General features: G+C 71.2%; 1 protein-coding gene and 1 long non-coding RNA gene across 2 annotated transcripts; one reads left to right on the top strand and one right to left on the bottom strand.

The window, feature by feature from the left end:
- The first annotated feature begins 3,288 nt into the window (after positions 1-3,288).
- Positions 3,289-21,554, top strand: TEP1 (telomerase associated protein 1). The gene is made up of 54 exons (XM_067542536.1): positions 3,289-3,306; positions 3,638-3,911; positions 4,122-4,265; positions 4,474-4,608; positions 4,946-5,107; positions 5,185-5,463; positions 5,644-5,765; positions 5,864-6,021; positions 6,522-6,631; positions 6,996-7,086; positions 7,281-7,449; positions 7,532-7,724; positions 7,852-8,004; positions 8,095-8,169; positions 8,282-8,406; positions 8,607-8,666; positions 8,747-8,896; positions 9,246-9,422; positions 9,546-9,666; positions 10,287-10,411; positions 10,829-10,942; positions 11,029-11,146; positions 11,278-11,496; positions 11,710-11,879; positions 12,213-12,366; positions 12,467-12,646; positions 12,826-12,918; positions 13,044-13,176; positions 13,531-13,681; positions 13,975-14,114; positions 14,346-14,434; positions 14,610-14,724; positions 14,878-15,094; positions 15,272-15,389; positions 15,658-15,782; positions 15,851-15,947; positions 16,053-16,208; positions 16,390-16,602; positions 16,733-16,886; positions 17,160-17,372; positions 17,546-17,706; positions 17,804-17,920; positions 17,995-18,102; positions 18,192-18,318; positions 18,402-18,466; positions 18,564-18,696; positions 18,791-18,930; positions 19,285-19,406; positions 19,585-19,731; positions 19,812-20,040; positions 20,228-20,345; positions 20,562-20,674; positions 20,921-21,025; positions 21,328-21,554. The coding sequence occupies exons 2-54, from the start codon at positions 3,648-3,650 to the stop codon at positions 21,466-21,468; spliced, it is 7,608 nt and encodes a 2,535-aa protein (XP_067398637.1). The 5' UTR covers positions 3,289-3,306; positions 3,638-3,647; the 3' UTR covers positions 21,469-21,554.
- A 799-nt stretch (positions 21,555-22,353) lies between these two features.
- Positions 22,354-22,844, bottom strand: LOC137149181 (uncharacterized). Its single transcript, XR_010918695.1, has 3 exons — positions 22,734-22,844; positions 22,559-22,657; positions 22,354-22,460 (listed from the first exon to the last, which is right to left on the bottom strand). It is a non-coding gene; the product is annotated as an uncharacterized lncRNA (long non-coding RNA).
- Positions 22,845-24,614: the final 1,770 nt, after the last annotated feature.

The following is a 24,614-nucleotide window of genomic DNA, read 5'->3' as shown; positions in this document are numbered from 1 at the left end:
ATCGTATTAATTCATGTGGGATATGCCATGCCAGGTACTGTTAGGAAGGTTGTAATGTGCTAGGTCAGATGATGATACATATGTTCATGTGTGATATGCGACATGGAAGTTATGGATGTATCCGAGATGTCTGTATTTCAAACTGTGCTGCCTGGTAACACCTCAGACAGGATGGCGGCAGGACAATAGCCTGCTTAATGGCCCATTAAAACACTCACGCACGCAAGGGGCCCAGGAAGAAACTAAAGGCAGACCTGAAGAGTCACCAGGATTGGCCCATGTGACTCTGGACTCCATTTTAGCTCCTGTAACGTTCCACAGGCCGCATGGCCAGGGACAGAGGGTTTATACGATCAACCCCAGAAACCATTTTGCCGTCTATCCTGAGCTTCAGCCGCCTACCCACCTTGGGAGCAAGTCGTCTGCAACTGAAGCTGTGAACAAAGGACTGAGACCATCCAGGTACTGGATGTGAACCAGAGGGGAATAAACATGCCTGCAACTCCACATTTCTTCTAGAAACCTGATGCATCTGGACTTCCAATCATTTGTATGTGTCTGATTTGCTTTGACCCTGTAACATTTCTCTCGTGGTTTATTTCTTTCCTTTTACAATAAACCTTCAGAGTTAGTTACTAAAGGATTGGCTGGCAGCGTGGGGTTCTGGGTAAGATCCAAACTCACATTGCTCTGGTGCTGTGGCTGACCCCGTGGGGTCAGAGGGAACCTTTGTAGTAAAGAGCAGAGAGTTTAAAGAACTGGTCTCTTTACTGGACCTGGTGCTGATTTGGGAGCCTGGAGCTGGAATGCAGTGAAGGGGCTGTGTGTGTTTGTGGACTGGCTTCTGTGGGGATTCAGAAGCGCAGTTTGTGGCTGGTTGGGAAGTCTGACTTCAGAGCCACCCACCAGTGCTGGGAGAATCTGCTCTCCGTTTGCAGCCTGCCCTGACCTTGGCATTATCAGGTGGCTGCCCTTGACACGGGCAGGTCACAGTGGCGTAGTCGTAACAGGATCCACAGAACCAGAACATTTGGGGTTTGGGTCAGAACCTCGCGCTATTCCAAATTGGAAAATTGGATATGGAGAGTGTTAAAGGTGAAAGTTAGTCAAGATGAGTGAGCAGAGATCGTATGATGCTACGAGCGCAAAGCAGCCTAAACAGCTATGTAAAGAGAGAAAATTAGCTCTTAAAAGGGAACATCTCAGAGCAGGAAATGAGAGATCTGCTCAGAGACAAGGACCTGAAAGCAAGGCTTCCAGCTGACTCACTCACAGAGCCAGCAGCGGTGGAAGATCTGCAGCAAGCCGTGAGAGAGAGGCAGAGTCTGCAGCACGAGAGAAAGAGATGATGAGGAGGAGCTCAGAAGGATGAGGCTAGAATCTGAGGGAAGAATTTCCAGACTCCAAAAAATAGATGAAACGAGAGAAAAAGCTCATGAAGAATGGATGAAAAAACCCAAACTCCAACTCCAGATCCTGGAGCAGCAGAAGCGGTATCCTTCTGGAAGCCCAGCTTCCCTTAGCAACGATTGCGAGAACATCTTCCCAGTTTGTAGCAGCTTTGATGTGTTTAATACTGACGTGGTAAATCTACACAGCCAGGTTAATGTCACCCAGTCCCAGAGGCAGTATAAACGCAAGGCGCCTGTGTTACCGGTAAGCAATTGGGAAATTTGTGAAGGGGGGGTGCACGACTGTGAGCAGTTGTGTGTCTAGCCGCCAGGTATGCTGTGACAAGGAAGAGAGTGTCTCTAGCCCGGGGATGCTGGAGAATAGCAGCTTGTGTGTTCAGAACCGCGGTTCATCTGCTGGGGGAGAGAAAATCTCCAATGTACCGTCTGCGAAGCAGGCAGAAAGTACTATTCAGTGTATGCTGGTGGAGGATGTGTCAGTTGGACCAGAAGTGGTTCTGGATTCAACTGAGACCCAGGAGGGAAAGGTTCCTAGGCCGTGGAAAGTGGTTTGTTGCCTGAAACTGCTCCGGAAGAAATAAAACCTCCTAGCAGCGTTCGCAAGCAGTTTTCTGCAGCTGAGGGGGGTGGAAGTGAATTGATGAAGTCGGCTCAGGATGAGTCACTGCCTGGAGCAAGCCACTGTTTCTACGTTGGGAAAAGTGGTTCAGTTTCGAACTGCCGAAGTTTTCCAGATGTGAACAGAGGCCCTGACTTTGTTTTGGAAAGGGCCCGGTTGGAGACCTTGGAAAAGGTCCCAGGTGAAGTGAAAATGATTAAACCAGCCCCGTAACCGAGTGGCTGTGCCGGATCATTACAGCCGGGAGACCGTGGAGTTGGAACCTGACCGTCTCCAGGCTGGTAGCTCCGTGAGTGAACAGAGAGTGCCTCCGTTTCAGAGGCAGGTTTGAAAAGGAGTGAGCTAGCTCCTGTGTGTGAATGCAAATGACCTGCCCGCCAGCCGGGAGAAAGATCCACCCCTGGCAGCTAGCAAGGAGAACTCAGCCGGGGCGTGGCCAGCGGGAGGCGGGTGGAGTGTGCCTGGAAGGGCTCTGAATCGGAGCCACAGGCGGGATGAGTGTGTTAGGGCTCAATGAAGGAATGTCTCTTTAGAGGGGGCCGGAGTGGGGGCCCACAGCCTAGCCCCCACGGGAGGGTGATGTAGAGGTAACAGCACAAGCAGTGGGGAAGCGTGGGTCACTAGCGAACGAACTAAACCCTTACAGCTGGGTGTAAACAATGGAATCACAGTGTTACCGCCCTGCCCCACGCCTACCGACCTGCGGGCCTGTGTCCTGCAGCTCCCCCCTGCCCTGGGGGGGGACCCGGCCCCCCCCAGCCCCAGGTTAGCCCCCAGTGCTGCCCCCCCCGGCCTGTGGAGCCTGACCCCCTCCTGGCCCCCCAATGGGATGAGTGAGCGCTCAGGAGGATGGGGGGCCCTGTGATTTCCCCCCATGGGACAGCCCCCCGGCACCCTGGAGGTGTATGGGGGGGGTCAGGGCAGCCCTGAGCCGTGCCGTGGGGGGGGTGGGCGTCATCCGAGTCAGTCAATAAAGTGGGTTCAAAACCTGCCCCCTCCCGAGCTTGGTCATTTCCCACTCGCGGGGGGGAGCGGCCTCGGATCACCCACACCCCACCCCACCCCGTGCCGGGCCGGGCCAGGCCAGGATGGGCTCAAAGCGGGTGGGGGGAGCCCGGACTCCTGGGTTTGCTGGGCGCGGCGGGGGCAAAGTCCGGACGCCTGGGTTCTCTCCAGGCTCAGGGAGGGGCGGGGGCGGGGCCCGGAGCCGGGGTGAACTCGGAGCCCGGCCGGCGCCGCCCCAGGAGCTGATCCGGTTCCGTGTCAACGAGGCGGGTGCGCTGCAGCCGGGAGCGGGGTCAGGGGGCCCCGACCCCGCGGTGGGGGGAGCCGGGGCAGGGGGGGTCGCGGAGCCGGACGCCTGGTTTCTCTCCCGGCTGGGGGCGGGGGGCAAGGGGTGGAGCGGGTGCGGGCTGGGAGCCGGACGCCTGGGTTCTCTCCCGGCGGGCAGCCGGACGCCTGGATTCTCTCCCGGCTGGGGACGGGGGGCAGTGGAGTCTATTGGGTGGAGCGGGTGCGGGCGGACAGCCGGACGCCTGGGTTTTCTCCCGGCGGGGGGAGGGGCGGGCAGCCGGACGCCTGGGTTCTCATCTCTCCCCTCTCGCAGGTGCTGCGCCATGAAGGCTCCGGTTCCGGCTCCTGCCCCGCGGCCCGGCCCGGCCCCCGGCTGGCTGCAGGGCCCGTTCCTGGGGGGCCGCGATCCCCCGGCCCCCGCCTGGGTGGAGGAGACCCGGGCCCGGCTCCTCCGGCCCCTCCCGCCTCCTGCCCCCTGGCTGAAGTCCCTGCTCCCCACGGCCGGCCCGGCGCCCCGCACCGATGGAGCCGAGGGGGGGACCCCGGCCCCGGCCCTGGCCCCCCGCGTGGAGCTGGAGCCGCCCTGGGTGAGACAGGCGGGGCTGAGACCGGGCGCAGCTCGTGACACGTGTGGGGCTGCAGCGCCGGGGCCGCTCTGCGGAGCGGGGGATCCCGGGGACCCCAGCCCGGCCGGGGGGAGGGGGTGTGGGGCCAGGCGGGGGGGATACTGGCGGGGGGGCACCAGGAGGGCGTGGGGGGCACGGTGGGGGGTTTCTCACCCTCTGCTCTCCCCTCAGTGGGTCGGCGTGACTCCCGAGCCCCCTGGCTCGCTGCCCCAATACAGCCTGACGGAGCCGCCGGCCGAGCCCGGCCCGGAGCCCCTGGAACAGGGGGACCCCAGCCCCCCGCAGGGCCCCCCCCAGCACCTGAGAGAGCGCAAGGTGAGGGGGCGGGGCCAGGACTCCTGGGTTCTATCCCTGCTTTGGGGGGGCGGGGCCAGAAGTCCTGGGTTCCGGCCCTGCTCTGGGTTGGGGGGGCGGGCCAGGACTCCTGGGTTCTATCCTTGCTCTGGGTGGGATGGGTTGGGGGGGGGGCGGGCCAGGACTCTGGGGTTCATCCCACTAACCCCCCCCCCCCGGCTGTCCCCAGCTGGCCCTGGTGAACCTGACGTGCTGCTCCCTGGTGGAGGGGCCGAAGTGGGGGTCCCCTGAGGACGAGACGCGGAGCCGCCTGCTGGGGCTGTGCGAGGAGCTGGCCCCACTGGAGCCCGAGTTCATCCTGAAGGTACCGGGGCGGGGGGGAGGCGGGTGGCCCCCCTGGCAATGCCACGGGTGGGTCTCCGGGCTCTGGGGTCTCCCGCTGCGGTTAGATCCCGGTCCCCCCTGTGCCGCGTTTCGCCCTCCCAGAGGGTGCGAGCTAGTGGTCAGTGCAGGGAGACGGGGTGCGTGGAGCCAGCTAGGCTCTCTGTGCGGGCGGGGGGGCCCAGCACAGCTGGAGCCGAACCCCCGCCTCTGAGCAAGGGGGAGGCGTTTCAGATGCCCAGGTCCTGTCCCAGGGCTTGGGGGGTCTTGCGCTCTGGCTGGGCTTGGACTCCGTGCCTCAGTTTCCCCCCGCCCCGCAGGTGGCCCTGTATGCGCGCCAGGAGCTGAACATCCGAAGCACGGCCAACTTCCTGCTGGCCCTGGCGGCCCGGCTGCCGCCCTGCCGGCCCCACCTGCGCCGCTACCTGTGCGCCGCCGTGCAGCTGCCCTCCGACTGGATCCAGGTGGTGACGCTCTTCCAGGTAACGGCACCGTCCCCCCTCCTCCGGTGGCGGGTGGTTCCACTGGCCGGCGCTGACCCACCCCCTCTCCCTCACAGAGCCTGGCGGGCGCCGAGCATCGCTTAGCCCCACTGCCCCGCTGCCTCCGCGCCGGCCTGGCGGACAAGTTCCGGCAATTCGACGCCTACCAGCTGGCCAAGTACAACTCCCGCAAGGACCGCGGCAAAACCGGGAGTCGTCCGCGGCGCCGCCAGGGGGGCCAGGGACCCAGGAATCCTGCGGGTGGCCCTCAGCCCCAAAAGCCCGTCCCGCGGGCCCCTGCGCCCAGGAGGAGGAGAGCCCAGCAGCGCCAGGCGTCCGATGACCTGCAGTCAGAGGTGGGGGGGTCTAGTGGTTAGAGCCGGGGTGGGGTGGGGGAGAGGCGGGGAGCCAGGACTCCTGGGTTCTCTCCTGGCGCTGGGAGGGGAGCGGGGTCTAGTGGTTAGAGCAGGGCGGTGGGGGCGGTGGCGGCGGCCGGGAGCCAGGACTCCTGGGTTCTCTGCGCGTGTCTCCCGCAGGTTGCCAGTGACCAGTCGGCCCTGGGGCAGCCCAAGAGGACTCGGTTCTCCCTGAAGGTGCTGATCCGCTGGCTGCACATCTCCGAGCCGGCCGAGCACGTCATGAGCCTTCTGGGCCGCAGGTGAGAGCCCTCGGAAGGGACCCAGGCGTCCTAGCTCGCCCTCCCCGCTCGCCGGCCCTGCTGGGAACCCCCCTATCTCTGCTCCCCTCCCCCCACAGGTACCCCTTGGACCTGAGTTCCTTCTCCCGGAGCCATCTGCCAGGGCCCTGGGACCCTGCCCGGGCCGGGACACGAATGAAACTCCCGCAGCCCCAGACCTGGGACCGGCAGCTCAGCCAGCGCGGGAACAAGGCGGTGGTCTGGGAGGAGCTGATCGGTAAGGAGCGGGATTGTGGGGTGCTGCGCTCGCTCCCCCACCAGTGCCCAGTGTGTGTGTTGGGATGTCACCAGGGGGCGCTGTTAGCTCTTTTCCCAGGGGGTGCGAGCTAGTTTTCAGAGCATGGAGACAGGGTGTGTGGAGCCAGCCAGGCTCTCTGTGGGGTAGGGTTTCCTTGGGGCCGTAAGCCTCCCCCCCGCACCCGAGGAGAGCCTGACCTCGGGGCGCAGTGGGAGGGGCCGCGCTGGTCTGTGATTGGACCGTGGGCTGGCGGGATGGCGCCATAGCTGCTGGTATCTCCTCCACGGGCAGCCGGCCCCTTGCCCTGCTCAGTGACGGGGGCGGGGGAGGCGGTGGGGGAGAAAGGGCACCCTGGTCACCAAGGGTCCCCCAACGCCCCCTGGGGGCTGCAGCCAGCCCGGCGCCCCTGTGGACACGGCCCCCCACTGGCTGTGGGGGTTGGGGGGCGCTTTGACCCTAGCCATGGGGTCCCCTCGCAGACTCCGGGAAGCTGCCGTTCATGGCCATGCTGAGGAACCTGCGCAACATCATCCGGGCCGGGATGAGCGAGCGGCACCACCAGCGAGTGCTGGAGCGGCTGCAGAACGAGGTACGGCCCCCCTTGGGGACCCGCAACCCCCCCTAGATCCCCAGAGTGGGGTATGGCCCCCCCACGGGTCCCCAGAGCGGGGTACGGCCCCCGCACGGGACCCAGAACCCCCCACGGGTCCCCAGAGCGGGGTACGGCCCCCCCACGGGTCCCCAGAGTGGGGTACGGCCCCCGCACGGGACCCATAACCCCCTCCCCACGGGTCCCCAGAGTGGGGTACGGCCCCCGCACGGGACCCATAACCCCCTCCCCATGGGACCCCAGAGCGAGGTGGGACCCCAAAATCCCATCACCCCCCGGCAGGACGGCTGCGGGGGGGAGGGGGCTAACTGGGATCCCCGCCCTGACACCCCGCAATCGGCAGGACTCACTCGTGCGCAGCCGGCAGTTCCCCTTCCGCTTCCTGGCGGCCGGTAACGCCCTGCGGGACATGGAGGAGCAGCTCAAGCGGAAAGGTGGGACCCGCCCGGCCGGGAGTGGGGAGTGCTGGGGGGTGGGAGTAGGGGGAGCTGGGGGGGGAGTTGGGGGGCTGCAGGGTGGAAGTGGGGGAGGCTGGGGGGCCACCGGGGGGGGCTGCGGGGCAGGAGTGGGGGGCACCGGCGGGGCGGGAATGAGGAGCACCGTGTCCCCCTCTCTCTCTGCCCCCCAGAGGGGCCCCTGCCCTCTGGCATGCAGCGGCTGTGGGGGCTGCTGGTGCGCCAGAGGCCGTGGACCGCGCGCTGTACCCCCTCAATGAGCCAGTGTCGGCGCCGGGCCCTGTGGGGCAAAACCTTCTTCCGCCGCATGAAGGCCGAGAGGCAGCGCCTGAAGAAAGTCTGGTAAGGGGGAGCTGGGGGGCTGGGTGGGGGGAGCTGGGGTGCCCGGCGGGGGCTGACGGTGGCTCGTGCCCCCCCACTCCAGGAAGCTGCGCCCCGAGCCCGCCCTCCTGCTGCGCTACCGCCAGGCGCTGGACGCCGCCGTCCGTCTGTCCGCCCGGCACAACCTGCCCCCCCTGCCCGGCCGGACCCTCGTCATCGTCAGCACCGCCGAGGACATGGTCGCCCACTACAACCTGGACCCCCGGCTGCGCAGCCTCAGCCAGGAGCCGATGACGGTCAGTCAGGGCTGCCCTCGCCCCATGGCGGTGCCCCGGGCGGGTGGAGCTGGGGGGCTGCGCTCGCCCCACGGCGGTGCTCCCGGAGGGCGGGGCCAGGCCCGGCTCACAGCTCCCGTCTCCCCAGGCGCTGGAGGTGGCCCTGTTGCTGGGCCTGATGTGCCGGGCGGTGGCGGAGCAGGCGCGCCTGGTGCTGTACGGCCGCGGCGGCTGGGAGGAGGCGCCGGTACTGGCCGGGTCGTTGCTGGAGAACGTCCAGACTCTATACCAGCGCGCCCAGGTGAGAGTCCCAGCCCCCCCGCTCTCCCTCCCCCGCCCCATGGGGGTCCCCAGCTGTGCCCCCCCCACGGCTCACCTGTCTCTCCCCCAGACCATGGCGGAGTCGAGCGACCGGCCCAGCTCCCTCAGCGACGTCCTCTGGGACCTGGTGGCCCGTGGGGAGCCGGTGAGTCTGGGCTGCGGGGCAGGAGTGGGGGACAGCGGTGAGGGGCTGCGGGGCGGGAGTGGGGGGCACCGGCCGAGGGGGGGCCGTGGCTGACCATGCTCCCCCCCCCCAGGTGGACACGCTGCTGGTGCTGAGCCCCGCCCCCGAGGCCCCCCAGGCCGCCCCCGCCCTGCGGCTGCTGCGGGATCGAGTCGCCCCCGGGAGCCTCTTCGTCAACGTCAGCAAGCAGCAATACCAGTACGGACCCCCCCGGTCCCCCCCACACCCCGCCCCGCCCGGCTTATGTGGGGATCACCTGGGCTTTCACAGGGGAGGGGGCTCCCCGGGGCTGTGGGGGGAGGTGGGGGGGGCTGCCCGTGGCTGTGGGGGGGCTGGGAAGGGGAGGGGTAGAGGCCGCCCCCCCCCCGGCTGAGGCGCCCCCCCCCGTCTCGTTGCAGTTGCTCGGAGGGCTCCGCGCAGACGGTGCAGCTGTCCGGGTTCAACGATCAGGTTCTCAAGTGAGTCGTGGGTCGTGGGGGAGGATCCGGGGGGGTGTCACTGGGGCCAGGGGTGTAACCGCCCCCCTCCTGCCCCCCAGGTTCCTGGCTGCCCGTGGGGCTGCCCAGCTGCTGGAGCACGTGGGCCGGATGGACGCGATCCACGGGCTGCCCCCCCCCCAGGGGGCGCCCCCCCAGCACCCGGAGCTGCCCCTCGGCCCCGCCGCCCTGCCCCACACCTCCCGGAGCAGGTCAGGGGCCGGCTGGGCCCACGGCCAAGCTGGGGGGGGCTGGTTCTGTGGGGGAGTCGTTGCGGGGGCTGGGGCCGGGCTGGGGGATAGAGGGGCCCATCGGGGGGGCAGGGCTGGTCGCGGGGGGAACGGTGGGACATGGGGCCGGGGGGCAGGGACTAGTGGGGGGCCAGGAGGCCAGGAGACAGAGGGGTGGGACTGGTGGGAGGTGGGGCTGGGGGACAGAGGGGCGGGGCCAGTTGTGGGGGGGACCGGCGGGGATGTCGGGGGGACAGAGGAGCTATTGGGGGGTGGCGGTGACCGTTGGGGGGCCAGGCCGGGGCTAACGGTTTTCCCCCCATCCCCCCAGGTGGCGCAGCCTCCGCGTCTTCATCTCCTCGCCAGTGCGGGACATGGGGGGCGAGCGGGACGTGCTGACCCGGGCCGTGCTGCCCGCCCTGCGCGCCCGCCTGGCCCCCCGGCACCTGGCGCTGCACGAGGTCGACCTGCGCTGGGGCGTCACCCAGGAGGAGGCGCGGCAGGAGCGGTGGGTGCCGGGCGGGGGGCCGTGCCGTGGGGTGGGGGGGCTGGGCGGGAGTGGGGGGGGGGGACCGTGTTACCAGGGAGGGGGGCAATGGGGGGCCCCGCTCACCCCACCTCTCCCCCACAGGCAGCTCGAGCTGTGCCTCTCCGAGGTGGCCCGGAGCCAGCTCTTCGTGGGCGTCCTGGGCGAACGCTACGGCTACGTGCCCCGGGAATACGCCCTGCCGGACGCGCCCCCCTATGAGTGGGTGAGCCCCGCCGGTGCCCCCCAGCGCAAGTGGGGCGGGGGGGGGGGGAGACGCCGCCTGGCAGCCCCCAGCCCACAGGGTCCTGCCGCTTGGTGGGTGCGGTGGGATCCGGCTCCCTTGGCCGCTCGGGTGCGGAGCTGCCGTCTGCCTGGGCGCCCCCTGCACTTGCTGGTGTTGCCCCTCCCCCCCCCCGTCCTCGGGGCGAGCCCCACGCCCTCAGCAGAGACCCATGGAGAGCGAAGTGCCCCCCAGGGCACGGAGGCGAGGAGAGGGGAGATGCCCAGCAGGTGCCCCGTGCCACCGAGGAAGGGCCTCGCCAGTCCGACCTGGGGGGTTGATGTGCCAGCCCACGCCCGGCTTCGTCGCACATGGGGCCCGCTGGGGGTCATGTCCCCGGGGGCAGGTGCCGTGGGGAGAGGCTCCAAGGGGGGGCCGCAGGCAATGGGAAGCCCTTGGTGCCACCGAGCTTGGTGGGTGCGGTGGGATCCCGGCTCCCTTCAGCGCAAAACCCTGGCCCCGGCGGGTTTCTGCCCCATGGGGCTGCCCCATCCGAGAGCCGGGGGGCAGTTGGTGGGAGCCGTAGGTCCGGGGGTGACGGGGTCCCCCTGCTGTTGCTGCAGGTGAAGTCGTACCCCCGGGGCCGCTCCATCACGGAGCTGGAGGCCGCGCAGTTCCTCAGCGGCCAGGAGGACCCCGCCTCTGCCGTCCCAGCCTTCTTCTACCTCCGCGAGCCGGACTTCCTCGGGTAACCGCCCCCCGGCCCTCCTCCGGCCCCACGGCGGGGGCAGGGCATGGGGCGGGGGGGGCCTCTCCTGGCTAGGGGCACCGATCCGCTCCCGTGGAGGGAGGTGGGCTGGGAATGGGGGAAGGACCCTTTCCCATGTAGGGGGCACCGATATGGCCCCAGGATGGGGGGCGGCTGGCTTGGGGGAGGGGGGCAGGGAATGGGGCATGGACCCTTCTCCGTCTAGGGGGCACCAATCCGGCCCCATGGTGGGGGGATGGCTGGTTGGGGGGCAGGGGCTTGTCCCCTCCAGGGGCAGGTGGCTGGTTGGCTTGGGGGGCAAGGGGAGGCCCCCTCCAGGGGCGGGGTGCCAGCCGGGTGTGGGGCAGGGGCACCGATCCAGCCCCACAGCAGGACCCTGAGCAGTGTGTGGGGCAGGTCGGTGCCGGAGGCCTGGCGGGGGGACTTCGCGGCGGAGTCAGAGGCCACGCGGCGCCAGGGGGAGGCTCTGAAGCAGCATCTGCGCCAACACCCGGGGGCGTCCGTCCGCAGGTACCAGGGGGGCTCGGCAGGTGGGGGGCAGGGGGGGGGGCTGCCCCCCCGCTGCCCCTTCTCATGGTCTCGCTCTGGCCCCACAGCTACACCTGCCAGTGGGGCGGCGTGGCCAGGGGCCAGCCCTACGTGGAGGGGCTGGAGGAGTTCGGGGCCCAGGTGCTGGAGGATCTGTGGGGCGCCCTCCAACGCCACTTCCTGCAGGTGAGCGCTCGGGGGAGGGAGGGGGAGACGGGAGCCGGACGCCTGGGTTCTGTCCCGGCTCGGGGGGCGGAGGGGGGCCGGGAGCCTGGCTGCCAGCCCCACATGCCGACCTCATCTCTGCCCTGCCCCAGGCCGAGCCGGCGCCCCCCGGGGGCGAGGAGGAGGACGAGGAGGGGCAGGAGCTGCAGGCCGCCTTCCAGGACTCCCAGCAGGGCCGGTTCTGTGCCCGGGCCCGGCTGCTGGGGGCCCTGGCGGGGCGGGTGCGTGAGGGGCGACCCCCCCGGCGCGGGGCAGGGGGCGGGCTCTACGTGGTGACCGGACAACCTGGTGATGGCAAGACGGTCTTCATGGTGAGGCGGGCAGGAAGGGGCGGGGCCGGGTGATGGGTTGTGGGTGGGGCCTGGAGGGGGAGGGGCTGGTTGGGTGGGTGGGGCCTGGGGGCCTGGGTCTTGTATAAGGCCCAGTGGGAGGGGCTTGAGGGCTGGGAGAGGGAGTGGCCAGGGGATGGGAGGGCGGGGCTTGACAGGGCCCCGCCCCCAGCTCAGCCACTGCCCCTCCCCCAGGCGGCGCTGGCGCGGGAGCTGAGCGCCCACCCCCCCGACCAGTGCTTGGTGGTCGCCCACTTCACCGGGGCTGGGCCGGGCCAGGCCAGCGCCAGGGTGGTTCTGGGCCAGGTCTGCGCCCGCCTCGCCCGCCTGCTGGGCCAGCCGGCCCCGCCCCCCGCCTCCTACAGGTCAGGACGCCTGGGTCCCTGCCGGCCCGGGGGAGGGGTCCCATGCTGGTGGATGGGGTGGGGGGGGGAGCCAGGACGCCTGGGTCCCATCCTGGCTCTGGGAGGGCAGTGGGTCCCATGGCTGGGAGGGCGGGGGTATCAAGTGGTTAGCGTGGGGGCCGGCCCGGACGCCGGGGTCTCATGGTTGGTTCTGGGAGGGCAGTGGGATGTAGTGGTTAGCGCGGGGGCCGGCCCGGACGCTGGGGTCCCATGGCAGTGGGGTGTAGTGGTTAGCGAGGAGGGGGGGGGGGGCCGGCCTGGACGCCTGGGTCCCATGGCTGGCTCCCCTTGCAGGGGGCTGGTGGCCCGGCTGGCGTGGCTGCTGGCCGCAGTGGCTGGGTCCCTGCGGGGCGCCCAGCGCCTGGCCGTGCTGCTGGATGGTGCCGACGAGATCCACGGGGACGCGGGGCACCTTGTCTGCGACTGGCTCCCCCCACGCCTGCCCCCGGTAAGCCCTGCGCCCCCCCGCACTCCCCCCCCCCGCACTCCCCCCCCCCGCACTCCCCCGCCTGCCCCACCCCCGCTCAGCCCCTCTCCTCTCCCCGCAGCGCGTCAGCCTGGTCCTGAGCGTGGCCGAGGAGGCCGGTCTCCTGGGCTCGCTGCGGGGCCGGCCGGACGCGCTCCTCGTCCCGCTGGGGCCCCTGGACCCGGCCGCCCGGGCCGCGCTGCTCCGGGCCGAGCTGGCCACCTACGGCAAGCGGCTGGACGAGTCGGCCTTCAACGACCAGGTGCGAGGGGCCCGGACGCCTGGGTTCGTTGGGGGCTCGGGGAGGGGGGTGTGGTCTAGGGGTTACAGTGGGGGGGGGCTGGGAGCCAGGACGCCTGGGTTCTCTCCCAGCTCTGGCTGAGTGTGGTGGGGTGTGGGGCTCCCCCGCCACCTGCCGTGACCCCGTCTCTGCCTGTCCAGATGCGGCTGGTGCTGGTGAAGCGCGGGGCCCGGCAGCCCCTCTACCTGGCGCTGCTGACCCAGGATCTGCGAAGCTTCACCTGCTACGAGAAGGTAGCTCAGCCCGCGGGGGACCCCGGCGTCTGGGCCGGGGTGCGGGGCTCTCCCACTAGGGACCTCAGGGAGGGGCGGGGCCAGCAGGGGACCCCATCGTCCGACCCCTCGTCCTGTCTCTCCAGGTGTCGGAGCGGATCCAGGCGCTGCCGCCCTCCCTGCCCGCGCTGCTGCAGCACCTGCTGGGCCGTCTGGAGGAGGAGCACGGGGCTGAGCCGGTGGCGGTGGCTGCGGCCGCCCTCTGGGCCAGCAGGGACGGTAAGAGACGAGCGGGGCTGCGTTCATCTGTGCGGCTTCCCAGGCGCCCCGCCCCAGAGCTGGCTGTGTCTCGGGGCCGGGCGAGCCGTCTCCGTGCAGTGTTATATATGGCAGTTCCCCAGCTGCTCCACCTCAGAGCTGGGTGCATCTCTGCACAGTGTTATATGTGGTGGTTCCCCAGAGGTGGCTGTATCTCAGGCCTGGGCGAGCTGTCCCTGGGCAGTGTTATATGGGGCGGCTCCCCAGCCGCTCTGCCCCAGAGCTGGGTGCATCTTCGGGGCCCATGAGCCATCCCTGGGGCGGGTGTCCCCGCAGCCCCGTCTGTCCGTGACCGCCGTGCGTCCGTCCCCGCAGGCCTGCTGGAGCGAGATCTGCTGGCCCTGCTCCGCACGTGGAGGGAGCTCGGCCGGGCGCCCGTCACCTGGGAGGGAGCCATGGCTGCTGGGAGCCGCGCGGCCACCGGCCCCTCCGCCCCCATCTATGCCCTGATCTGGAGCCTGAGGGAGTGAGTGGGGTCCGGACGCCTGGGTTCTCTCCGGCTCTGGGGTGAGGGTTGGGGGCCCGGACGCCTGGGTTCTCTCCTGCTCTGGGGTGGGGGTTGGGGGCCCGCACGCCTGGGTTCTCTCCCGCTCTGGGGTGGGGGTTGGGGGCCCGCACGCCTGGGTTCTCTCCCCCTCTGGGGTGGGGGTTGGGGGCCCGCACGCCTGGGTTCTCTCCGGCTCTGGCAGGGCTCCGGCTGTGTCCCCGTCCGTGGGGGGCCGGGAGCCTCTGTTCTCTGTCCCCCCGTCTCTCCCCCAGGCTGGCGGGGGTCTGTGGGGGCCCCTCGCAGGCCCCCGGCTCGCGGCTGCAGCTCGCCGGCGCCCCCCTGCGGACGGCCGTGGAGCGACGCTACCTGCAGCAGCCGGACCGGCAGCAGGCGGCTCACCTGCTGTTAGCAGGTCAGGGGGTCGCCCCGCGGGGCTGGGGGGGCTGGACACCAGCCCCCCCGTTTGTTCCTTGCCCTACAACCCCCCCAACCTGCCAGCCCCCCTCTTCTCCTCCCGCAATGGACCCCTTCCTGGGGGCTCTGTGCCCCGCCGGCTGGATCCTGAAGTGGGGCAGACAGCTGGGGGGTGCTGGGCATTGTGGGTAACAGCCCCCCCGTTTGTCCCCCCACCCCCGCCCCACAGCTCATTTCTGGAGACTCTGCGACCCGGACGAGACCAGGAGCTTCCAGGGCGGCGAGTCGGGGCCCCTGGCGGAGCTGCCCCACCACCTGGTGCGTGGGGGGGCGGGGGGATACCCGGGGGGGGAGGCAAGACCCGGGAGGGCTCTGTTGGGCAGTGTGGGGGGCTGCAGCGGGGGCGGGGCTCAGGGGGGCCGGGTGGGGGGCTGGAGAGGACGGGCGAACTTGGGGTGCCCCGTGTGACCCCCCCCCCCCCGGGTCCCGGCAGGTCCGCGCCGGGCGCCCCGACCTCCTGGCCTCGCTGCTGAGCGACCTGCGCTTCGTGGCCGCCCACGCCCGCCTCGGCCTCCTGCCCGCCCTGGGCCGCGCCTACGCCCTGCACGGTGAGCGGCGCGGGGGGTGCCGTGGCTGGGAGGGGGCGGGGGGGCTGCCGTGGGGTCCCACGGGCAGGGGCGTGGTGTGGGGGGCCTGACACAGGGCGATGGGGGGCGGCTGCGGCGTCCCCGCCCCCCCCTGCTGACTCCCCTGCCCCCCAGCCGCCTGCGGCCAGCCCCACGGCGAGGTGGGGGCCGTCCGGGCCGTGGTGCAGGCTGGGGGGGCCCTTCTCGCCCGCAGCCCCTGGCTCCTGGCCCAGCTGGCGGCCAACGCGCCCCACGGCTCCTCGCTGGACCCCCAGGCCCGCGCCCTGGCCCCCCCCGGCCAGCGCCTGCTGCTCCGACGCAACAAGCCGCAGGACGCCCCGCACCCGGACAGGTAACGGGGCCGCCCCCCCGGGACCCCGGGGTACCCCTGTGCCTTGGGGGCGGGTCCCACAGAGTGGGGGGGGCAGCCCATCTCCGCCCTGGGGGGGGAGAAGCCGGGTCCATGGGGGGGGCAGTGCTGCGTGCCTCACTACTCCTGGGCCCCCTGATCTCCCCCTTCTCCCCCCAGCATCACCCTGGCCCTGCCCACGACCCCCACCTGCGTGGCCCTGTCCCCCTGCGGGCGCCGGGCAGCTGTGGGCACCGTGGCCGGGACCCTGCACCGGCTGGACGCGCAGAGCGGCGAGGTACGGGGGGGCCGGGTAATGGGGGGCGGGGCGGGATGGGGTATGGGGGGGGCAGGGGGGCTGGGTAATGGGGAGTACGGGGGGCTGGGTAATGGGCGGTACGGGGGGTCAGGTATTGGGGGGTGGGGCAGGGTGGGGTACAGGGGGGCAGATTCGAGGCTCTCTAGCTCTGGGAGGGCACTGGGCCGTGGGGCGGTTGGGGGCTGGGCAGGGGGGCGGGGAGGGCTCTGGGGGGGCTCTGCCATCTCACCCCCCCCCCGCCCCCCAGGAGCTGCGGACGCTGCAGACGGGCGGCGCCGGGATCTCCGCCTGCGCCTTCCTGGGGGACGAGACGCTGGCGCTGGGCACCGCGGCTGGGGGGCTGGAGACGTGGGGCCTGCGTGAGGGGAGCAGGTACGGGGGGGGGAAGGCCCGGCTGGGGGGCGCCGGGGGGGCACTGTGTTCATCTCTCGCCCTTGCAGGCTGCTGGCGACCGAGGCTCACCGGGGCCGGGTCACGGGCTGCGTCTGCCCCGACGGGCGCCGGCTGCTCAGCGTCTCGCTGGACGGGCATCTCAAGGTACCAGCCGCCCCCCCGCTCTGACCCCCCTCCTCGGGCCTGGGGGGAACCCAGGGGTCTGGGCTCCCCGCCCCCGCTCTGACCCGCCCTGTCCCGTCTCCCCAGCTCTGGGACCCGGCCGGGGGGCAGCTGAGCTGGGACCAGGATCTCTCCTGCCCCGTGAACTGCGCCAGCCTCCACCCGGACGGGGGGCTCGTGGCCACGGGGGGCTGGGACGGAGCCGTCACCCTCCTGGACCTGCACAGCCGCAGCCTCAGCGCGGTACGTGTGGGGGGGGGCTGCGGGGTGGGTGTGAGGGGCGCTGGGGGGGCTGTGGGGCACCAGCGGGGCAGGGCAGGGTTTGGGGGGCTGCGGGGTGGGTGTGAGGGGCGCTGGGGGGGCTGTGGGGCACCGGCGGGGCAGGGCAGGGCTGGGGGTCCGGGCTGACGGCGTCTCCCCCCAGGTGCTGGCGGGCCATGCCGCCTCCGTCCGGGCGGTGGCCTTCTCCCCGGCGGGCTCCGTGCTGGCCTCGGGCTGCGTGGCCGGCACCGTGCGGCTCTGGGCCTGGCGCCAGGCCGCGGTTCTGGCCTCCTTCCCGGCCCACCAGGGCTTCGTCTCCCAGCTCCGCTTCCTGGCGGGGGGCCGGGTGCTGCTGACGGCGGGCGAGGACGCCAAGGTGTGGCGGGGCCTGAGGGAGGGGCAGTGGGGGGGCAGGGGGTGGGGGGCTGCGGGGCTGGGGGGGCAGGGCGGCGAGGGGCTGGGGGGGCAGGGCGGGGGGCAGCACTAACCCCTGCTCTGTGGGGCAGGTCCAGCTCTGGCCGGGGCACCTGGGCCGGGATCGGGGCACCCTGGGCTCTGGGTCGCTCTCTCCTGCCCTCGCGGTGGCCCCCAACCCCCCCGGCTCCCTCGTCGCTGTCGGGCACCATTCGGGCGACGTCTGGGTCTACGGCCCCCCCTGGGGTAAGTGCCCGGACGCCTGGGTTCTTTCCCGGCTCGGGGGCGGGGGGTCTAGTGGGTAGAGCAGGACAGGCTGGGAGCCCGGACTCCTGGGTCCTGTAGGGCGTGGGCTCCTGGGTCCCGTGGGGGGGGGGCAGGGGCTGGGAGCCAGGACTCTTTGGTCGGTGGGGGAGGGGCGTGGGCTCCTGGGTCCCGGGGGGGGGCAGGCGCTGGGAGCCTGGACTCCGGGGTCCTGGGGTGTCGCCCCCCCCCCGTCACTCTCCCCTCTGCCCGCAGGTGCAGCCGGGCGGCACTGCCCCGCGGGGGGGCTGCCCGTGCCCAGCCTGGCCTGGCTGGGGGCCGCGGTGCTGGTGGCGGGCAGCGGGGACGGCACGCTGTGGGGCTGGCGGCTGGCGGACGGCCCGGCCCAGCCCCTGTGGGAGCTGCGGGGCCACGGGGGGGCCGTGCTGGGCCTGGCTGCCTCCCCCCAGCTGCTGGCGTCTGTCTCTGGTAAGGCCGGGGTGCGGGGGGGCACCTGGCCGGGGCGGGCTGAATCGGGGGCAGTGGCTGGGCCAGCCATGGTGGGGGCAGTGGGGCGGGGGGCTCTGGGGCAGAGGGCTGTGGGGCAGGGGAGCTGTGGGGCTGTGCCGCTCACTCTGATCTGTTCCCCCCCCCCCCCCCAGAGGATTTCAGCGTCTGCCTGTGGCCGGCCGAGACTCTGCGCGGGGCTCCCCCCGGCCCCCCCCCAGCCCCCCTGGCCGTGCTGCGGGCCCACGTCGGCGCCGTCACCTGCTGCGCCTTCAGCCCCGCCGGCCAGCACCTGGCCACGGGGGGCAGGGACAAGGTATGGGGCGGGGGGGGGGGGGACGATTGGACAGCGGTGGGGGGGCTGGGGGTGCCGTGGGGGTCTCCCCCTGCCTCACCGCCCCCTCTCCCCGCAGACTCTGCTGTGCTGGGCCGTGGGGGACCCCGCGCCCGCTGCCCCCCAGCTCTGGCGTTCGCTGCCCTTCTGCCACCGGGACTGGCTGACCGGCTGTGCCTGGCTTGGGGCCCTGCTGGTGAGTGGGGGGAGAACCGGGGGGGGGGGCATCTCCCCCTTCTGCCCCCCTAACCTCCCCTTTGTCCTCCCCAGCTCTCCTGCTCCGCCGACGGCACCGTGCGGCTCTGGGACCTGGCTGCCGGCCGGCAACTCCACGAGTTCCTGCCCCGCTGCGGCCCCGTCAGCGCCGTCCTGGCCACGGTAGGCTCTGGGGGGACTGCGGGGGGGGGCTGTGGGGCGGGGGGGGCCCTGGGCGCAGGCCCCGTGGCTCACCCCCCCTCTGTGCGCAGGGGGGGCGCGCGGTGGCGCTGGGCCGCGACGGGACGCTGGCGGCGTGGGACGCGCAGGGCGTGGAGCTGACCCGCTTCCCGGCACATCCCGGGCTGCTGAACCAGGCTGCCGGCTTCGAGGGACCAGGTGAGCCGCTGCCCCCCTCCCCATCCCGGGCGCCGTGGGGCTGCCCCCCGCCCACCCCCCTCACTCGGCTCTTTCCTTCGCAGACGGCGACTGGCTGGTGGCCACGGCCGGCTCGGACGGGCAGGCGCGGATCTGGAGCCCCCTCGTGGTGAGACGGCCCCGCCCCGGGGGCGCCAGCCCCCCTCCTGCCCCACGGCGGGCGCTGCCGGCTCTGGGGCCCCCCCTAACTTCTCTCTCCTTGGCAGCTGGGCCGCCCGCGGGCGCTGGTGGGACACGCGGCCCCCGTGTGCGGAGCAGCCGTGGGTCCAGCCGGTGACCGGGCGCTGACGGTGTCGGGGGACGGGACCGTGCGTCTCTGGGCCCCCCCCTGGCCGGCCGGTGAGCGACACACTCTCCCCCCCCCCCCCCCCCCCCGGTGCCCCCCTGTGGGGAGAACCCAGACGTCCTGACTCCACCCCCTCTCTCCTGGCAGGAGACGCCGAGGGGCCCGGCTCGCACCGTGGGGCCGTGTCTGCCCTGGCCTGGGCACCCGATGGGCAGCTGGCGGTGACGGGCGGGGCGTGTGGGGAGCTGGTTGTGTGGGGCGGGGCCAAGGCCCTGGCCACGGCACAGGTAGGAGGGTTGGGGGGGGGCTGGGGGCAGAGGTCAGGGGGGCCGCTGGGTGTGGGGGGGGCAGCAGAGGTGTCATGTGGGGCCGGCTGGGAGGGGAGATGGTAGATGGTGGGGCACTGGGGGTGGGTGATATCTGGGGGACCCGCTGGGGGTGGGGGGCAGCAGATGGGGTTTGGGGAGATGTTGGGGGGCTGGCGAGGAGGGGAGATGGTAGATGGGGGGAGTGGGGCTGGGCGATGTCTGGGGGACCCGCTGGGGGTGGGGGAGCAGCAGATGGTGATTGGAGAGATGTTGGGGGGCCGGCAGGGTGGGGGGGACCACAGGCCAGCCCCCGCTCACCCCCCCACCCCACAGGCTGGCCCCCGCGGCGTCTCTGCTCTCGGCTTCGCCTCCCCACGCAGCCTCCTGGTGGCGTCGGCGGCCGGGGGCGTCTGGCTCTGGGGCCTGCGCGGCGACCCCCGCCCCGGGGCGCTCAGGTGAGCTGGGCTTGGGGGGCTGGCGGGCTGGGGGGGCCTGGGTCCCCTTCTCCGTCGCCATCTCTGTCCCTGCTCCCCGGCCCGGCCCGGCCCGGCCCGGCCCGGACGCCTGGGTCCCGGGCACAGTCCGTGCCGTGGGGCCGGGCCCCACACCCACGCGTCTCTCTCTCTCCTGCAGCCTGCAGCGTGAGCGGAGCCTGGGGCAGGTGGCGGCTCCCGTGACCTGCGTGGGGCAGGCGGGGGTCCCGGGCTCCCTGCTGCTGGGCCTGGCCAACGGGGACCTGCTGCTCTTCCGGGCCCAGCTGGGCACCCTGCAGCCCCTCCGGTGAGTGGGGGGCCGGAGGGGGGGGGTGTCCCAACCCCCTCTCCCCCCCCGGGGCTCATCCTCCTCTCTGCCCCCTGCAGCTTAGACAGCCCGGACGCCGGGGTTCCCGACCCCCCCGAGTCCGTGCGCGACGTGGTGCTGACCCCGGACACCTCCGATATCGACTCCTGCGAGTCTGTGCGCGACGTGGGGCAGAGCTGGGGGGTCTCCGATCCCACCCCCTCCGAGTACCTGTTCGACTTGGGGCTGACCCCCGACGGGCACCTTCTGCTGTGGAAGGGGGCGGCACAGCCCACCCTGTGCCAGCTGGTGAGTGACGGGGGCGGGAACCCAGGCGTCCGGGTGCCCTGCACAGCCCCCCCCACCAGGGAACCCAGGCGTCCGGGCGCCCTGCCCACCCCCCCAGCAGGGAACCCAGGCGTCCGGGCGCCCTGCCCACCCCCCCAGCAGGGAACCCAGGCGTCCGGGCGCCCATGCCGGGGTGTTTGCTCCATAGACGTGCGGAGAGTCGCAGGAACTGGAGAAATCCTGGGAGGCCCCGATCCGGCTCTGGGAGCGCGATGCAGACGCCGACCCTGATGCCACTTGGTTCACCTGCGCCCGGCTCCAGGACGGTGAGTCCTGGCTGAGAGCTGGGTGGAACCGGCGGGGCTGGGGGGTACAGCAGGGGCTGTGGGGCGGGACTGAGGGGCACCGGCGGGGCTCGGGGGGCCAGCAGGAGCTGTGGGGTGGGAATGGGGGTCGCTGGGGGGTCCAGCCGGGGCTGCGGGGCGGGAGTGTGGGGCCGTGCCAGGCGCTGTCCAGCGTCCCAGCTCTGTCCCGCCCCACAGACTCGTCCCTGCTCCTGGCCGGCTCCGACGGGACACTCTGGACCCGGGCTCTGTGGAGCCAGGCCGACGACGCGGCCGAGACCTGGAGCAGCGAGCGCTGGCAGCAGCAGCGGGTGAGTGTCTCCATGGGGTCCCCCGGGCAGGGCCCGTTCCCCCCTCGGATCGATTTGTCCTGCCCCCATCAGTTGCGAGGGTTTTTCCCTCCTTGCAGGTTGCTGCCGTGGTCAGTAGGGTCCAGGGTTAACGCCCTGAACTGGGAAAGCCCAAGTTACCCCCACCCCCAGGAGGGCAGCCACAGGGCTGGAAGTGGGGCCCCCTGGCCGGCTCTGTGACTCCCCATCCCATCCTGTGCCCCCCAGGTCCACAGCGCCAAGGTGACAGCCCTGCACGTCTGCGGGGACGCGCTGGTGACGGCGGCGCTGGACGGGGACGTCAAGATCTGGGAGCACCGCACGCGGAAACTGGTGGGCGGCATCTGTGCGCTGGGGCCCCTCCCCAACTCCCAGCCCCTGCTCATCCCCCCTCCCCCCGCCCCACAGCCCCTGCTGGTGTCCCTCACTCCTGCCCTGCAGTCTCCTGCTAGCCCAGCCCCCCAACTCCCGACCCACAGGCCCCTGAGCGCCCACCCCGGCCCTTCCCCCTGCTCACCTCCCACCTCAGCGGCTGCCCCTCACTCCTGACCCACAGCCCCCTGCGCCCCCAGACCTGCGGGTGCCCCCACCCGCCCCACAGCCCATCTCTGACCCCTTCTTCCATCTCCCTGCAGCTGGGGCACTTCCGTTGCGCTGCCCCCGTCTCCTGCCTGCAGCCCCGGCCCGGCCCGGCCTCGGGGCTGTCCCTGGCTGCGGGCGACACCCTGGGCCACGTCTATTTCCTGGAGTGGGCCTGTCTGCCCCCGCCGCAGTAGCCCGGGACCCCTCCCGGCCCGGCCCCCGTTGCATCCCCATGCCCTGCGCGGGGCCTCCGAATAAAACCCCCCCGAACTCCCCGCAACGTGGTCTTCGACTTTATTGACGTACAAGGAGCCCCCCCCATGTGGCAGTGCCCCCTCCCCCCCCCTGCGGACCGGGCCCCTCACCAGAGGGGGGCGAAGTGGAAGCGCACCTGGGTGGGGTCGTAGACGACGCAGGGTGTAGCCCTGGGGGTTGGCCGGCACCACGGCCCCGTCCCTGGGGGGAGAAGAGCCGGGAGTCCAGCCGCCCGCGCACGCCAGCCCCACGGCGCTGCTGCCTCGGGTCCTGCCACCCCCGGTCCTGCCCCCCCTTGGCCTGTGTGTGCAGGGATAGCCCAGGCCCTGGCATGAGCCGGTTCCCAGAGCAGCAGCCGCGAAGGGCTGGTGAGGGATGCGCAGCCTTGCCCTGGGTGGGGGGGGGGGGAAGGGGGCGAGCCCCTCGGGGAGGACAGGGCAGTGGGGGGCCCCCACCTCCGTGGGGAGGAGGAGGAGGAATGAGCCAGGTGCCAGGGGAGGGGGGGATGACAGATCAGAGCCCCCCCTTGTGCCCCACACAGCACAGCTGGGGATAGCAATGGGGGGGCCCTGCTCTTTGACAATTAACCTGGCCCCAGGTGTGATTCACACCCCCCCACCCGGCTGGAGCTGGGCACAGAGGCGCAGCAGTGCCGGAGGGGGGCCTTACCCTCAGGTGGCTTCTCTGGCCCCCATGTGGGTCCAGGCTGTTCTGCTCATCGGGGGGGCTCTCCTAGGGCCAGGGGGGTCATGGGCGCGCCGCAGAGTGGGGAGGACCCGGGGGACCCCCCCCCGACCCGTACTCACAGCATGACGCTGTTGGCCGGGTCGGGCGCCATCCGGCCCAGCCCCTTGGTGCTGTGTTTGCCGGGGGGCAGCTGCCCGGCCCCGGGGTCGGCCTCCAGCAGCTCCCGGCTCTCGCCCAGGGCCACCTGCAACGGGAGGAGAGAGACGGACAGGGTGGGGCCGGGCAGGGCGGGGGACCCAGGTGTCCGGGCCGCGCTGCGGCTGGCTCTGGGGTGGGGCTCACCTCGCACAGCAGCAGCAGCCCCACGGCGCGCCGGCGGGAGGGGAAGCAGTAGTTGGTGCTCTTGGAGGACATGTCGGCGAAGTAGATCCCCTTCCCGAACTGGGGGAGAGACAGGGGTCGGGGGGGCTGAGTGGGGCGGGGGGGGGGGAGCTGGCAGGCGGGGGGGGGGTCTCACCATGTAGCCGGTGGCGGGGGCTTCGGGGGAGGGGGCCACGCGCAGGCCCTGGCTCAGGATCCCCACCCAGTTACTCAGCCGGGAGCCATGCCACAGCAACGTCCTGGGGGGGACAAACGGGGGGGTGAGCCCCATTCCCTGCTCCCCCATGCCCAACCCACCCCCCCCTGCCTCCGGTGAGCACGTGGGAATCATCTGCACCGCTGCCACCAAGCCGCCCTGTGCCTCAGTTTCCCCTGTGCCTGGCCTTGGCCCCCAGAACCGCCTCCACCTTCTGCAGCGAGCGGAACCCAGCCCGGATCTGCTCTGCCGTCAGCTTCCCTGTGGGGAACGGGTCAGAACCGGCCCCCCAGGATCCCCCACCCAGCCCCAAACCCTCCCCCCAGCCCCCCGCACCCATGGGGGGCTCACCAAGCGGGGCCTTCTTGGTGTCGTATTTCATCTCCAGCACCACCTCCTCCATGACCCGTGGGTCGCAGACCAGCCCCACCAGCGCCTGCAGCCGGGGGTCCAGCCGCGAGGCCGGCTCGGGCTGGGAGGCCCCCCCCCGCAGCCGGGCTCCGCAGCCTGGGGCGGGGGGGGAGGAGGGGTGGGTTATTGGGGTCTCCTGGCCACGCCCTCAACACTCCCCCCTTTGGTGCCCCAATCTGACACGGGACATGGGGGGGCACTCATGCAGGGGCTGGCGATTCACGTGCAGGTCCCAGAGCTGGGGAGAGAACCCAGGCGTCCGGGCTCCCAGCTCCCCCCTCCCCTCCCAGAACCCCGCCGGGCCATATAGGGCAATGCAGCAGAGCCCGGCCGGGCTGTACAGCCCTGTATGTGCCCGGACCCTCCACACGCCCACTCCTGGCCATACAGCCCCAGCCTGTGGGCTGCTCTGGGGGGCCAGTAGAGGGGCTAGGACACGTCCTTCCCCATCCCCACGTATCCCACCCACGCCCCACACCAAGGGGCCTCCGTGCTCAGGGCTGCCGAGCCCAGGGCGGGGAGCGCAGTAGAGGGGCTAGGACACGCGGGGCTGGCGGGGCTCCTGGCCCAGCTATAATTAACTCCCCTCCTGGCTCCAGGCCAAGGTTCCCGCCCGCCCCAGCGCCAGGCTACGGGAAGGGTTGCCCCACGGCGGGCCCCACAGGTAGGGGGCCGGGCTGGGGGCAGGGCAGGGACAGCGGGATTGTGGGCCTGCCTGGGCGGGACGGGGGTGTCAAGCTGCCCCCCCCAGCAAACACACACATATACACAGCACCTACACACACACACACAAAACACCCCACAGGAACTACACACGCAGACAGCAACTATAAATACACACACAGCGACACCCACCACCCCAGCAAATACACACATACACACAACGCCCCACAGCAACTACATACACAGAGCGACACCCCACAGCAACTACACACGCAGACAGCAACTATAAATACACAGCAACACCCACCATCCCAGCAAATACACACACACACGCACACCACACATACAGCAAACACCTCCTGCCCCCAGCCACTACGCACACACCAAACAAACACAACCCCACCACATGCAGACACACACCACACACACACAGCGAACACAGGCACATGCCACCAACACACAACGCACAACACACACCAGGAAGTTACTGACACCACACAGCCATACAGCACAAAGACACCACAAATACACACGCACACACACACACGCAACGCAGGAGCTCCGACACCACGCACTCCTGTCTCCCCCACACCACACACCCCATCCGTCACCAACAGCCCCTGCAAACACACACAGGGCCGGCTGGTGGACATGCAGGTGCGGGCGGGCGCCCGGCGCTACCAGGCCCACGGGGTGGTGCTGGCGGCCGTCAGCGCCTTCTTCCGCCAGCGGCTGGCACGGGGGGCG

This window comes from Emydura macquarii, unplaced genomic scaffold (genome assembly GCF_026122565.2).
Source record: "Emydura macquarii macquarii isolate MOO-44397 ecotype Brisbane River unplaced genomic scaffold, CSIRO-AGI_Emac_v2 contig_713, whole genome shotgun sequence".
Classification (NCBI taxonomy): Eukaryota; Metazoa; Chordata; order Testudines; family Chelidae; genus Emydura; species Emydura macquarii.
Note: the sequence above shows the minus strand (reverse complement) of the source record. Positions and strands in the feature narration are given on the sequence as shown.